Below are 15,561 nucleotides of genomic sequence, written 5' to 3' on the forward strand. Positions count from 1 at the left end.
AGCACAGAGCTGGACTGGTGGTGGTGGCTCCATCTCATGACCCTGAGATAACTGCCTGAGCCTGAAACCAAGAATCCGACACTTATCCGAGTGGGCTACCCAGGCACACCCGAGTGTGCAGTACTTTAAAAAATTAACACAGTTGAATCTGGGAGGTTGGAGTTGGAAGGACACTGAGATATGGTTTAGTACGCCTTCCCTATTTTAAACATGAAGAAACCAAGGCTCAGAAAGTTGAAATGACTTGTGCAAGACTATGCAGCTGCATACTGACAGCACTGGGAGTGGGAGAAAGGGCTCCATGCTCCCTGCATGTGTCACTGCACCACAGAGTACAATAAAATGTACTTCAGCCAACAAACAGATATTTTCATGGAACATTATTTGTAATTGATTGATTTAGAGGACTCCTTAAAACTACTTCATACGTATAAAACCCATACACTTTGGAACTATAATATTTCTGATACGTAGTCAGAACGCTAGCTCTGAAGCTTTTTTGTGCTTTACGTTAACTAAAAGTAAGCTCTGGAGCTGAAATTGCTTGTGATAATATAGAAGTATTGACACACCTGCCTTAGTTGTGTAAATATAGATATCATTATGATTCCAGCTGACCTTTCTTTTCAAGGAGAAACCTCCTAACTTGATGTTAGAGCAGCAGTTCAGAAGGACAGGATCTCATTTTTACTCCCAGTTGGTGGGGGTTGTTGGCAAGAGGAGTTGGAGCATTTCCTTCTGAGATGTTTCGGTTAGTTCTATGTTTTCACAGTGGTCCTCAGCTGACGTGGTTGGGTGCTGCGGAGTTCGGAGTGGGCAGGCGCTGGGGTTCGTCAGAAGAACTTTCCTCTGTAGCACGCTCATTCACGTACACCAGAGATAGTGGTCCACTGCCAATATCTTTGCTGGAAGGGTAGATAGATCTTCTCTGCTGGATCCCTACGATAGTCACAGTCAATGATTTTCATTAATATTGGGGGTCTAAACTTTACAAGTATGATACTGCTGAACAAATGCAGCCTCCCCTGTGACCACAGAACGTAGAAGTGCCTTACTTCAAGTGGTTTAGGAGAATCAGCTTCAGTAAGTATGCTCATTTATCCTGATGTAGTTTCTTCCAGGAAATACAACGAAGGAATCATTAACAAACTACCTGCAAATATGATCGTATGTAAAGTAAGAGCTTGCCAATATTTTGCTTTCATGACATGATTTATCTTGCAGTGTGTGAGCTTCAGTCTCCCTCCATGAGTGACTTTCTGTGGGGGCTGGAGAATTCTGGCTGGTTAAGGCACATTAAGGCCATCATGGATGCAGGAATCTTCATTGCAAAGGTACGTAGTAAGGGCAGACAGCTGGGGACTCTGACTTCAGAACAGAGATCCCATTTGCTCCCAATCTGCTGTGACTGCCCCCCTCCCCCCAAGTAAGCTGTGGCACGCTGAGTGGGGAGCTGGCTTTGCAGACCACAATGCTTGGCCTCTTAACATGTGACTTTGCAGAAGAGAGGACAGTGCTCTGCTGATGGTATGCTAGCACAGCAGTAAATGATAAAACGTTGTTTAGAGTGTTCTCTCTTTGGTTAGGCTTGGTCTTAATTGGAAGAAAGAATTTTCTGTAGGAGAGTGCATACATCCAAATGTGTGACACCTCAGTGACCAAGGCCGGGCTTCCATCTTAGTAAACAGCAACTCCTTTGTCATGAGGGCAGGTCAGGTTTCCAAACCTGGTAGGCAGGTTCCCTTCTGCCACAGGAACAGCGTTGCTGCGACTTCCATGTAAGCAGGGTTTGAATGTGTTGTCTATTTTGTTTCTCGATGTTTTTTGTTGGTTGTTTTAATAAATCCCTCTCAGATTTATACCTAGAGACAGCCATGTCTTTTCTGAGGATATGATATGCTCCCCTTTATTAGATAATTCATTTGTTTCCCAAGTATTTATTTAGTGCCAGTCACTTTTATAGGTGCTGAGCATGCAATTCTGAATAAACCAGATCAAGTCTCCTCTCTTACAGAGCTTGCATGGGACACAGAAAATGAATAAATAAGAATAAACAGAATTTCTGGTACTTCAAAGTGCTATGCTGCAATCTCTGCCATGTTGCCCAATTTACATTTCCTGCCAGGATACTCAGCTAAAAATTGTGTGTGCATTTGCAATAGCAAATAGAAATTCTTTTCTCTGAGACTTGCTGCTATAACTTTTACCTTGTTTTCTCTTCCTTCCCCCACCCCTGGATGCATGACTTGACTCCTATCCTTTTATCTCTACTTTCATAGTTTTATTTCTTATAATTTTTGTGTCTTTCCCTTTTTGGAAATGATTGAGACCAGTAGCAGCTGCAGAATTGCAGCATTGGAAAGCTCTTAAGGGAACCTGGAGGGGAGGGAAGGGTAGAAGGTGGGCTAGGACACGTTTGGGCAGGAAGCATGCTTTTGTTGTACCACAAGTGCTTAGCTGCGGTGGTCTGGGGGCTAGCGCCTGGGTATGATAGGTTGGAAAAGTTTTGGTTGCCAGCATCAAACCACTCCTTGGGCTCTACCCTAATGGATGGGGCATGAACACTAAATTAGCTGTTTTTTTTTTTTTTTTTTTTTTTTTACTCTGTTTTCTTTTTGTAGGTATAAAACCAAAACTAATTCTGATGAGACATTTTTCCTTTCTGTAGCCATTCTTTCTGACTCTTTGCTGATTCTGTGTTTTTTAGGCAGTTTCAGAGGAAGGGGCAAGCGTGCTTGTTCACTGTTCAGATGGCTGGGACAGGACTGCCCAAGTGTGCTCAGTGGCCAGCCTCCTGCTGGACCCGCATTACCGGACCCTGAAGGGCTTTATGGTGAGTGTGGCTGCCAGGCCACTCAGCCCACACCGGGTCTCTAGCAGAATGGACCTCTCTTTCGGCAACCTTGGGCAACTTCTTTCTCTTCCCTTGTTATTTTTCTCATAGTAGATTAGCAAGATTAAAGGAGAAAAGGTAGGTCTCAGTGGATGAGTGTCTGCCTTTGGCTCAGAGCGTGATACCGAGGGCTTGGGATAGAGTTCCATATCGGTCTCCTCAGAGGGAAGCTGCTTCTCCCTCTGCCTATGTCTCTGCCTTCTCTGTGTGTTTCTCATGAATGAATGAATGGATGAATGAATGAATGAATAAATAAATGTAGAAAATTGGTCTTGGAATAAAAAAGTGGAATAAAATGAATTTCTGGGATGTTGGAACCAATTCAAACTGGTGCTGTTCAATGTGAATTTGGGGGCAAATACAGAATATATTCAATAGTTTATAAAATATAAAATAGCTTTATACATTATTTGCTCACAAATATATTAAGCTTGAGGTAACATGTGAACATGTAGCAGAAAATACTTTCCAGGAAAAAATATTTGGAGAAAAAAAGTCTTCTGTATTGTACATGCAAAGTCCTTGAGAGGAAAACCTTTTTATTTACTACTTTGATTTTTTAGATAGTCCTTCACAACTCTGGATGAGAGTATTGAAAGTTTGTTTCTGTGCTCTTTGTTGAAATTATGAGTACACCCTTTCCTAGATTTTCACCTTTTAGGTGTGCATCACGGGGCGACGTGTTACTTCCACCTGCAGAATCTGTGTAGTTGCTGGGATGGTGAATCTCTGGCCAGGCTGGAGCCCTGTTCTTAACATGATGGCAGGGGCTTCCTAGTGACTGGGAGATTACCTGGTTCTTGCCTCTGGCACCATGGTTTGGTAGAAAGTGCTTCAGTGGATCCTGAATCCACGCTAGGGATAGATGCTGACAGAGGAGCCTGAATGGGATATCTCTACTGCTAGATCTCCTTCATCAAGTAATACCTGCTGACACTCTAGGGACAAGAAAGAAAAGGCAGAGGCAGGTTTCCTTTATAGGCTTTTTCTTCTTTTTTTTTGTGTCAGGGAACTTCCAATTACCTGTGAGAGCACTGAGACTTCAGATTGATCTCTCAGCTTTAGACTCCTCCCGTGGACTCCTTCATTTCCATTTGGAGAGTGGAGGGTCTCCGGCTCAGGCACTCCTTCACACCATCCTCTACCATTATTGGTTCTTGATTCTGTCCCATTAAGTTTACATATTGTCAAGGGCAAACTTCAACCACTCCATACATTTGTAAGGGAAAATCTCTGGCCATTTTAGAGCATTGGTGATAGTGATGGGATTGGTCTATATTATTTCTTTTTAAAATCTAGACAATTGAAGATTATAAACTTATGCTACCCCAACTCCAAAGCAGGTTGAAACTCCTCCATTATGTCCCAAACCCCCAACATTTTAGAATTTGTCTAATGTGTGGTAAAGATCACAGGAAAATATTCCTATTACCTCTTGTAAGGAGGTTGGTACTTTCTAAGAGATGGGCTTTGCTGTAGAAAGAGCTAGGTAATGAGGTAGCATCAACCACTTCCTAGTCGTGTGATCTTAGTATTTAACTTCTCTTTGTTTTCCCTTCTGAGAAATGAGAGTGATCATACTTGTCCCACAATGAAATGAGATTATATATGAGCAATATGAACAGTGCTTTCTAGAAAGCTCTCAGTGGGTGCTATTACCTTTTCATGTATCCATTCCCATTTACCCTTCCTGTGGATGACCTTCAACTTTACCCTCTGCTATGCATCTCTATATTGGTGGACAATGAGTGCTCATTTATCTGCAGGCTACCTGAGGAGTGACTTCTCTAAGAACCTTTGAATCCTTCAACATTGTTGGTTGGGGTCTCTTATTTTTCCTTGTTTGCTTCTCTCCATGATATTTATATATTCTTTTTTGTATAGGTATTAATTGAAAAGGACTGGATTTCCTTTGGTCATAAATTTAATCACAGGTAAAAAAAAACAACACCTTAAAAATCTGTTGATTTGAATGTGTAGAATAAAAAAAAATCTGTTTAAGTTTTTAACTGAGTGGGGGAAAACAGCCTTATTTTCTTTGTGTATCTTATTCAAAAAGTTAGTTTTGTTATATACGTTGTAACACAGATAAATGAAGTTCTAATTCCTCTTGGTATTTAGTTGTTGAGCAGAACTAAGTAATGTTAAATTGCTCCAGGAAAGACAGAATGCTATTAACTGGCTGAGAACGGATTTTTCCTTTTCTCCTACCATATGCATTTGATTCATTATTCTATTTTTTGAAGTGCAGATACTTACTCTAAGCTATAAGGTGTGAAATGTCTGTGGAACAGTTTCTCTTTGACCTTTCATACTGGGAATTAAATTGGAGTTTGTCTCAGATGTCTGCAGAGAGGTCCTGAAGGCTGCTGGTCTGGGTTTTGGAGTCAGATTCAGCCCCAAACCCAGACTGTAGCATTTACTAGCTGTGTGCCCTTGGGCATCTGTCCTGAGTGTTGGGCCTCCCTCCCATCTGTGAAATGGGGATACCCTCCCTGTTCCACAGGGCTATAGCAAGGCATTGCTAACTAATCTAGTTCCTTGCCTACCCATACTAAGCTTTCAGTAAACAGAAGTTACTGAGTTACTATTTCTAGAGCCACCAGTGTCCCTTCTGGTGACAGGGTTGATAATGCCTGACAGGTGTTCTGATGTTTAATCAATCTCTTAATGCTGGGGTAATCGAGTCCTTTAGAGCTAAAATTTTAGGCAACATGCTAATAATATTTTAAATATACATTTTTGTTTCAGTGTTCCTAAAGTAAATTCTAAATTCATGGAACTGCCCATATTTAATTGTGTAACTTTTGCATTTAGCATTAATCATTTTCTGTGGTCTTCTAGAATTGTTTTTGAAATTATTTTTCCAGGAAAACACAATGATTCTGTTTTATAAATGAGAAAATTAAAGCCTGCAAACATTTAAGTAACTTACTTTCTTTTTTTTTTTTTCCTAATTAGGTGCCATGCCCAAAATGGGGCTAGAACTCACCACCCTGAGATTAAGTCAGATGCTCTACCCACTGAGCCAGCCAGGTGCCCCTTGAGTAACCTTCTTAAGGTCACATGGTTTTCAGTGTTGGGGTTCTACTATCTTATGGCAGTTAGCATCTCTGAGATAGAGGACATATGGTCAGAAAAAATGTGGAAATGGCTAAAAGACTAGCTATATAATTGTTTTATGAGGAAACCATTTTTAAAGCTACCAAGTTGAGTGGAACTCAAACTTTTAAGAAGTTTTCAGACAGTTTCTAATATTTTCACTCTTGGAAAAACTCCTAAGGTGATCTTCGCTCATTTCTATTCCTAAAGTTGGTTATCCATTGCTGAGCAGATAAGGTTCTCTATTGTTATTGTCAACGTAATGATACCCAAATCATTCTTTTGGATTCTAAAATTCACACAATAGCACATAATAGCGTAAAGACTCCGCAGCCTTCGTTTAAAAATCAATAGAAGGGGCGCCTGGGTGGCTTAGTTGAGCATCCGATTCTTGATCTTGGCTTGGGTCTTGATCTCAAGAGTTGTGAGTTCAAGCCCTGCATTGGGCTCAGTGAAGGGCACGAAACCTATTTAAAAAAAAAAAAATCAATACAAATGTGAAGGAGATTCTAAAATACTTTTGAAAAACAAAGATGGGAGATATGAAGGTATATGGGAGTCTGGGAATATGGGAATTACCAGATGGGAAATAAATTATGTGACAGGTTTTAACATTGCTCTAGAAATATCCTGAGAAACTTGGGAAACCACAGTTTTTTCAAGATGTCTTTCTTCCTCTTCCCTTCCAACAAAATGGAGCAAAAGCAAAAACCTCTAATGTTGCTTAGATATTTCTTCCCACACTTCCCCAAATTGCTAATAAAATAAAGTGGAAGATTTACTTCAAAAATCCTGATGTACTTTTGAAACTTGAACTAAAGGATGCTCAACACACCACACACACACACACACACACACACAAACATGTTCTTTTGCCGTGGAAAGTTCCCTTGAATTTTACCTTTTGCACTAATGCTTTCTTTTCTGTGTGTCCCTTCTATAGCCAGACCTTCAGCTCAAAGCTTCTCTTGAAAGTAGAATTTAAGAAGTTAATATTTTTCCACTTCTGCCCTCCAGGTTTACATGGTTTATTTAAAAACTGAGGTTTCTTTTGTGATTGCTATTGCATTCATAGCTTTATAATTAAAAAAAAAAACCAACTTGCTATAAAGTCTCTAATATTTTTTTCATAGATATGGCAATCTAGATGGTGATCCAAAAGAAATCTCTCCAGTTATTGATCAGTTCATTGAGTGTGTCTGGCAGTTAATGGAACAGTTTCCCTGTGCCTTTGAGTTCAATGAGAGATTTTTGATTCACATTCAACACCATGTTTATTCCTGCCAGTTCGGAAACTTCTTATGTAATAGCCAAAAGGAGCGACAAGAACTCAAGTAAGTGTTTGGTTGTTTAATTTTTATATAAGGATTTTGTGATTGAGAATTTCAGATGGCGTTTTAACATTCTGGAGACTATTTTAGCTACATATCTATAGCAACATTTTAAAGTTATTTTTTTTTCTGACATCACTTCATAAATGGTTTAATGTCAGCAACCAACAAAGATAGACACAAGCTCTTTTGCCCCAGTGATATCTACAGACAGAATGGTAGACTTGATGCTCTCATATTGAAAGGAAATTTCCTGGAGTCAGAGAACGTGATTTTTGCATTTAAAAGAAAAAAGTTAGATATCTTCAGTGGATATACTGTCTTAGTAAGACCTGCAAATCTAACTGGGAAAGCACATTTCAAATGCAAGCCATTCTTTTATTCAGATTAAACCTGTATTGTTTTTATCCAGAGGGAGAATCAATGAAATGTAGAATTTAAAATAAATTGCAAAGTCAAAAACTTAATAGCCAAGTGCTTTAGGAACTACAATGAGAGAACAGTTTTCAAATTTTCATACAATGATTTTAACTGTGGTGTCTAATAATATCAGATTTAATATTGGAAATGATCAGTTCAAGTAAAATGGACTCCACTGTTCTCTCAGGAACTTCAAGTGTGATTCTGGGTAAATGGTAAATGATGAAAAGTACCAGAGTGCATCCTTCAAGCTCAACTGTTTTCCTAGACTGTTTTGTGGTTTGCTGTGATGGACCAGTCACTTTAATGGTGTTTGCTTGGCTTTGAATCCTGGCTATTCCACTCACTATGTGTCTTTGTGACTATGTGACTTTTAGAAACTGCTCAAATCTCTCTTTGCCTTGGTTTTCTCATCTGTACAATGGACACATCTCACAGTTCAGTGAGGACTGGATGAGAGAAAACAGGTGAAGCATTTAAATAGTACCCGGCAAATAATAAAATGTCAGTGATCATTTGGGGAAAATTTTCCCCAAATTATATAGTTTTATTTTGCACTCAGAGGAATTAAACATCTTGCCCAGGTCAGTACAGATAGCAGAGAGGTTGAGACTATTACAGTGCCTTCGGCTATATCATGAGGACACACACCGACTGTACATTTTCCTGCTACAAAACAGGGACACCCCAGATATTCACGTAACAGTTATTGGTCCTTTTCCAGCTTTAATATTACACATCTACAATTTCTAAGAACCAAGATAAGGTCATTTTCAGGCTTGTTTTCTTTATAACAGAATTCAAGAAAGAACATATTCTTTATGGGCTCACCTGTGGAAGAACCGGGCTGACTACATGAATCCTCTATTTAGAGCTGATCACAGTCAGACCAGGGGGACACTTCGTCTCCCCACAACGCCATGCAACTTCATGTACAAGTATGTAAACCTTTAGATCTTACTGAGTATGGCTATGAAAAAAAAATGTAGATTCTGCTACTGTTTGTTATCTGGAGGCCAAAGCGTATGAAACACTGCTGAGCCTCAAGATTTCTTTTGGACATAAAACACACCAGAGGTTGCTTAAATATCTGATCTGGTATTTTTGCCAGTGTCCCCTCTCCCTCTTCTTTCCTCCTACATGTGGAATTCTCTTTAGAAGTTGATGTTTTATAATAATAATACTTTAAAAATGTAAATTCCAGTATTATTATTTTTTAAGACTTTATTTATTCATGATAGACATAGGGAGAGAGAGAGAGGCAGAGATACATGCAGAGGGAGAAGCAGGCTCCATGCCAGGAGCCTGATGTGGGACTTGATCCTGGAACTCCAGGATCACGCCCTGGGCCAAAGGCAGGTGCCAAACCGCTGAGCCACCCAGGGATTCCCCCCAATATTATTTAAAGGCAAAAAACAGGGAGGGAGGAAGAAAGGAAGGAAGCAAGCAAGAATGGACAGAGGAAAGGAAGGATGATGGATCAAATAAACCAAGTGTCTTGTAAGTTAAACCACAAATTTAGGTAGTGATCATGACTTTTAGCTTACCTTCTTTCTCTGCTGAATCTCTGCCTAGTGGAAGGAACTATCTTCCCATGGAAATAAATTAAGACTGTACATATTGGGATGGGAGAGCAGGGTGGCATCCTACAGATTCTATTAGGGTTATATGTTATATTTTATCCTTTGGCTTCTCTATGTAGAGGTTGTATGATGTGGAAGGATGTCTCCGAGGTCAGCAAAAAGATAAACTTCTACAGAAGAAACTGAGAAATGCTTTTTTCTCCCTACCCATCCCCAAAAACGCTCTTAGTGCTTCATAGCTTTTCTCTGTAGTTTTTTTTCCCTCCTCAATTTGTTTTTAATTATTTCTATCTAATTATTTCCCTAGAATTGTAAATAGCATTGTCACACTAAAAACAAAAACTTGTAAAACAGAAGTTTGAGAGCTGTTGAGATACAATATAATCAATTGTATTGCTCCAAATTTGTTAGTAATAGTCAACAAATATGTTGAGTCAAGCACTATTCTAGGCACTATGGATAAAACAATGAATGACATCAAAACCCTGCCCCTTTCTAAGTAAAGCATGGATCAACAGACTCTCCTGTGATAATATTATTTATTCTTTGCAATCCAGTATACTTTATCGTGCAGGATTTAAAAAAAAAAAAAGGAAGACTTATTGCAAATGGAAATGTCAATTTTTGGTGGTTGTGAGAAAAAAAAAAAAAAAAAGCAAGCCAAACCCTCAAATCTGTAACTGAAGGATTCCAAATGTTAATATAATCACCGATTTTCCAACTTTACTTCAAAATTAAGAGCCATTTTCTTAAAAAGAAAAATGAGGGGCAGCCCAGTGGCTCAGCGGTTTGGCGCCACCTTTAGCTCAGGGCGTGATCCTGGAGACCCGGGATCAAGTCCCACGCTGGGGTCCCTGCATGGAGTCTACTTCTCCCTCTGCCCCTCTCTCTCTCACTGTGTGCCTATCATAAATAAATAAAACAAAAAAATTAAAAAAAAAAAACAAAAAAGAATATGGTAATATGTGCTACTTCAGTCTGCTTTAGAAACATACATGCCTTCTTATTTAGGACCATACGTATAAGTAGACTCATCATGAATTTACCCTCCCAAAAGGGTATTGACCCAACAAAAATAGAGCATCAATATGAAATCATTACCTTAAATAGGTGTCTTCTTTGAGCTCGTAATTCTTGACTGTTAGGACTTTGGGACTGTGGCATTAAAGATGCCTTAGAAGACTTGAGGAGGTGACTTTACAGATTGTGATATAGTGGCATCCTAAAGCTCTACCATATTTTGCAGGTTTTGGAGTGGGATGTACAACCGCTTTGAAAAGGGACTGCAGCCCCGACAGTCTGTTACAGATTACCTTATGGCAGTGAAAGAGGAGACCCAGCAGCTGGAGGAAGAACTAGAGGCCCTAGAAGAAGTAAGACACACTTGTTCTTGTTCATCTTCCTGTGCTTATTTCTTGACAACCACTGTTCCATGAAAGTCTCTCATAACTCAGGATATATGAAACACAGCAATATAGCCATTTCATACTTTTAGCAAAGTACCTGAAACAGAACCCCATCGGGTGAGCACCCAGATGATGGAAGCCCCAACCCAGGTACTCAGTACATTTAGACATCTTGCTTGGGGCTCACGTAGGTGGTTTGTTGAACTAGTTGGTTATTCCTACTGTAGGTCAGGTTTTATTTCGTTATTGTTACTTGAGAGAACTAAAATGAATTCTTTCTGGAGAGTACATGAAAAAAAAATGGGATTCAGAGTGAAGGAACAAAATCAGATATATGTACTTGTAAAAATTTCTCTACTTTTAAGAATAATATTATATTAGGCTATAAATGGTAATAGCTGAGATCAACTTAGCAACAGCCTAGTTTTGAGCTTTTATAATTTCCCAGTAATTGGCCAGAAAGGTTATAATATACATATTTTTGCTAATTATATAACTTTGGTTCCAGTGATACCACGGGTTTTAGTTGCTCACTAAAACCACTTGTATTCTTTGCTTCATTCTGCCTCACTTATGCTCAAAAATTGGCAACCAATTCCTCTGGGTCTGGACCTAAATTATGAATTAAAGACTAAATATTTAAATAAGATGAAAAGCCTTTTCCCCTCTCCTGAGATCATATGTATATTGGTTATGTTTAAATGAGTTCACAAAATATCATAAGATGAGCTCTAACAAAGTCCACTCTTTTACCTAATGGATAGTCACCTGGAGGTCATCCCTAATAATGATGGCTTGGGGGACATGCATTGTGGTTCAGGGACCCCAACCATAAAGATAATCACTTAGAGGTAGCTGATGAGGCTGATTTCTCTAGTTGCTCCTGTACCATTACTAGGAAACATCACCTTTCGAGATATAAGTACCATGGAAGATCTTAAATATAGGGTTGCACACTCAAGTCTATACAGGAGCCAGATAGAACAAATTCAGTCAGTAGTAAACTGTTAGTTTTGAGAACTTTTGAAATCAGGCATAGATCTTAATCTATTATAAATCTGAAGGTTAAACCATCATTGGACCTACCTGGAGAGTTGTACCTTAATTTTACATAATTGGAGAAATAGTTTTTGACTGTGCATCAAAATCACCTCACCAAAAATCGTACTGCCAGGGCTCTAAGCCCAGTGATTCTGACGAGAATCTTTGAAGCACCACAATGATTATGAATTGCCACCAAGGGTCAGAGACCTTGAATTAAATAACACACTTAGAAAACTGAAACGAGGCACAGTATTTTAGGATTCTGGAGCTCTGGTAAAAACCTATAATTTTTGCCATTTTAGGTCCACTCATGACATCACTAGGCCACTTTTATTTCCTCTTCCTAAAGATACCCAAGCTTTATGAAGAACTTAGGATTCTTCTAATTCCTTTTGTTGAAATACTAAAAATGAAAAAATTACTTAGAAAAAACCTTAATTAAAAAGCCTTTGGCTCTTTTTCGTTTATAATAAAGTCAAAACCCCTCAGCGTGGCATTTAGGATCTTCCCACAATTCAGTAATCAATCCTTTCAGCTTTATCTTGCTCAAATTTAACCGTTTTCTGCTTCTTGTACACAATGACATCTTCCTACTTTTGTGTTTTTTCTTCTAATTGTCCCTCCCTACTGCCATAAATGCTCTTACCATCACCTCCCAGTTTAATTCCTTCACAGACCTATTAGAATGCTCCATCATTCTTGAAGCTGACTCGGTATCTTCCCCCTAGCCATCCCATCTGCCCTCTTAAATAATTTTTACTCTTCCAAATTCTTACGTGATCTGAACTCTGCCTCCATATTCCAAGTTCTTTATGGCTGGCTCTGTATTTATCTCTGTTAGTCACACTGCCCAGTACAGTGCTCTTTGCACATAACAACTTAAGATGAATGCTTTTGAAATAAGTATACAATACTTGGTCTTTTAACACCTCCTTTGGTGACACCAAAGGATGAAATCTGGTAAATGTATTTTCAGTAACCCTAATGTCCATCATCTGATGAAGAGATAAACAAAATGTGGATATTCATGCAATGTGGTATTAAGTAATCATAAGAAGGAATGGAGTTTTGTATACAAGCTATACTGGGGATGAAGCCCAAGAACATAGACTAAGGGAAAGAAGCCAGACACCAAAGAACATATGTTGTATGATTCCATTTATGGGAGATATCCAGACCAGGCAAATCCATAGAGATAGGAAGTAGCTTAGTGGTTGCCAGGGCAGTGGGAAGGGGGAATGGGGAGTAACTGCTAAAGGATATGGGATGTTCTTTGGGGATGAGGAAAGTATTTTGGAATTAGGTAGTAGGGAATTGTTGTGTAACCTTGTGAATATACTAAAACCAATGAATTGTAGATTTTAGAAGGGGAAGTTTTATGGTAAGTGATTTATATCCTAATTTAAAAACTTAGTAGTAGTCATCCTTCTTTCTAGACCTGTAAGGTTTTACATAATGATTTCATCCAATGAACTCAAAGTACATTTTTTTTTTTTAAATCAGGAATCAGGAATGAGGTGTTTATTACCTGATTGCCGGGTGCTGAACCTAGGGTTTTTTGTTTTGTTTTGTTTTGCAGTTTACAGAAAACCTATATACTAAGGCAGGTATTACCTTCCTTAATTAGAGATGAAGGAACCAAGTCTTGGAGAATCTTTCACATTATACCCAGCTGGAAAGTAATAAATACTAAATTATTTATGGTTTTTCCTTTTTTTTTTTTTTTTAGAGACTGGAAAAAATTCAAAAAGTCCAGTTAAATCACACTAAAGTGAAGAGTAAGCCGAGTGAACCCAGCAAACACTCAGGGTTTTCTACCTCAGACAACAGCACAGCCAACACTCCCCAGGATTACAGTGGAAATATGAAGTCATTTCCATCCAGGAGTCCTTCACAAGGTGATGAAGATTCTGCTCTCATCCTAACCCAAGACAATTTGAAAAGCTCAGATCCAGATCTCTCAGCCAACAGTGATCAGGAGTCTGGGGTCGAGGATTTAAGCTGCCGGTCTCCAAGTGGTGGGGAGTGTGCACCAAGTGAAGACAGTGGCAAGGACCGCGATTCTGACGAAGCTGTGTTTCTCACTGCCTGAAGTTTCCCTTGTGGAGATCCAACATAAAGGACACACAAGAAACACTTTCCAAAAATAAGGGAGCAGTGCAATTTAAAATAAAAAATAATTCGAGCAATGGTACATGTCCTTGAGAATTGTAAAATGTAGCAATGAAAAGAGAAAAAAAAGCCCAACTCCTAGTTTCCGTAGATGCTGAAACAGGAAGTAGCCATTTCTTTTATCAAACAAATATAAAAGAAAAATTATTCCCCATTTTAAAAGTTGTTCTAGACTCTGAAAGTTTTGTTCACTATGTAGTGTTGACCTCTTCCATCACCTGAGTTACCGGTACAAATCTTCCTTGTCATAGCATGCATCTGCTCAAAAAGTGCCCTGACTCCTCCTCCTCCCCTCACACTTGTTATCCTCAGCCTTTCCTCCTATTTTACTTCCAGACAGAGATTTTGTTTTCTAAAATATTTGACATTGCCTTCCCTCGTGACTCTGTTACCAGTATTTCCAGTAACAGAGTACACTGTGGAAACCTACCCCTTTTGGTTGGCAGATGTGTCTAATTGAGGAGCTTTGTGATTGCTTGAGCTTATCTTTCAGGTTTAGTGATCACTTTAACTTTTCCTTAGATATATTTTGAATCGTTATTATCTTGTTTCCTTTTTCTGGAATCTCATTTAAAAAATGCTGAAACTTCTAGAATTTCCTTTTCTCTAACATGGGTCTAATACCTAATAAAATAGAAGCAACTCTTTGGTTCTTAACATCAGAATTCAGATATTAGATATAATATTTTAAATTATAAATGTTATAAAGTATAACAGTTTAAAATAACTGCCTTTTATTACTATTCTAGAGACTTCATTACCATGACAGTGTGGGCCAACCACTAGCCTGATTCTTTTAGTATAACAAAGTTAGTAATGTAACATTTTGATGAGGAAAAATACCGCTTAAAAACTAGATAATTTGGTTGTCTAATAAGTTTTATCACTTATCATTTTAGACATTGTGTAACTGGTTACTATAATTTAACATTAATAACCACTCACTGCTGAAAGTTCTAAAGAGTTTGGTTATAAGCTTTTGATCTGAAGAAACTTAATGGAGAAAGTCTGGACAGAGATAAATAACATTTACAACTGCATGGTTTTTAATCATCAGTACATTCTAGAATGTAAAGGACCCACTTTTATAATTTGCATCAATTTTTTTTTCTTTTAAAGATTTATTTTAGACATAGTGTGGAGGGGAGAGGGAGAAAAAATCTCAAGCAGACTCCCTGCTGATTGCGGGCCTGATCTCACAATCCTAAGACTATGACCTGAGCCAAAGTCAAGAGTTAGATACTCAACCGACTGAGCCACTAGGCACTCCTAAATCAATATTTTGAATAGGTAGTCCCATCCAGTAGTTTTGTTCATCTGCAAGCCAGATCAGTGGCACAATTTGGGGAATTTGGAAGGATTCAGGCCTGTCAAACTTGGGTCTCAAAAGAAGCTGTTCTGCTGGCTCTGGTGCTTGGTCTTCCCATGTCCTGGTAGAAGAGCTGAGCCATAACTACCCCTGCTGCAGATCATGGCTCCTGGCCCCTCCTGATCAGAAAATCTATTCAGGAAAATTTGAGAATTGCCTGAAGTGGGCCCTTCCAGTCTTGCCCACACAGTAACCAGAGACACAGCTCTTTCCCACCCCTACGCCTACAAAGCATGGCCTC

General features: G+C 38.8%; 1 protein-coding gene across 2 annotated transcripts in view; it reads left to right on the forward strand.

Annotated features, from left to right (window-relative positions):
* Positions 1-14,795, forward strand: part of MTMR7 (myotubularin related protein 7) — a 173,872-nt gene extending 159,077 nt beyond the window's left edge. Inside the window, exons 13-19 of one of the 2 annotated variants that reach the window (XM_055334655.1) lie at positions 1,225-1,334; positions 2,708-2,833; positions 4,778-4,827; positions 7,129-7,329; positions 8,544-8,684; positions 10,576-10,702; positions 13,509-14,795. In XM_055334655.1, the coding sequence (XP_055190630.1) occupies positions 1,225-1,334; positions 2,708-2,833; positions 4,778-4,827; positions 7,129-7,329; positions 8,544-8,684; positions 10,576-10,702; positions 13,509-13,871 (1,118 nt within the window). In that variant the 3' untranslated portion in view covers positions 13,872-14,795. The remainder of the gene's footprint in view (positions 1-1,224; positions 1,335-2,707; positions 2,834-4,777; positions 4,828-7,128; positions 7,330-8,543; positions 8,685-10,575; positions 10,703-13,508) is intronic. The other variant, XM_055334656.1, reaches the window with a different exon arrangement.
* Positions 14,796-15,561: the final 766 nt, after the last annotated feature.

This window comes from Nyctereutes procyonoides, unplaced genomic scaffold (assembly GCF_905146905.1).
Source record: "Nyctereutes procyonoides isolate TBG_1078 unplaced genomic scaffold, NYPRO_anot_genome, whole genome shotgun sequence".
Classification (NCBI taxonomy): Eukaryota; Metazoa; Chordata; class Mammalia; order Carnivora; family Canidae; genus Nyctereutes; species Nyctereutes procyonoides.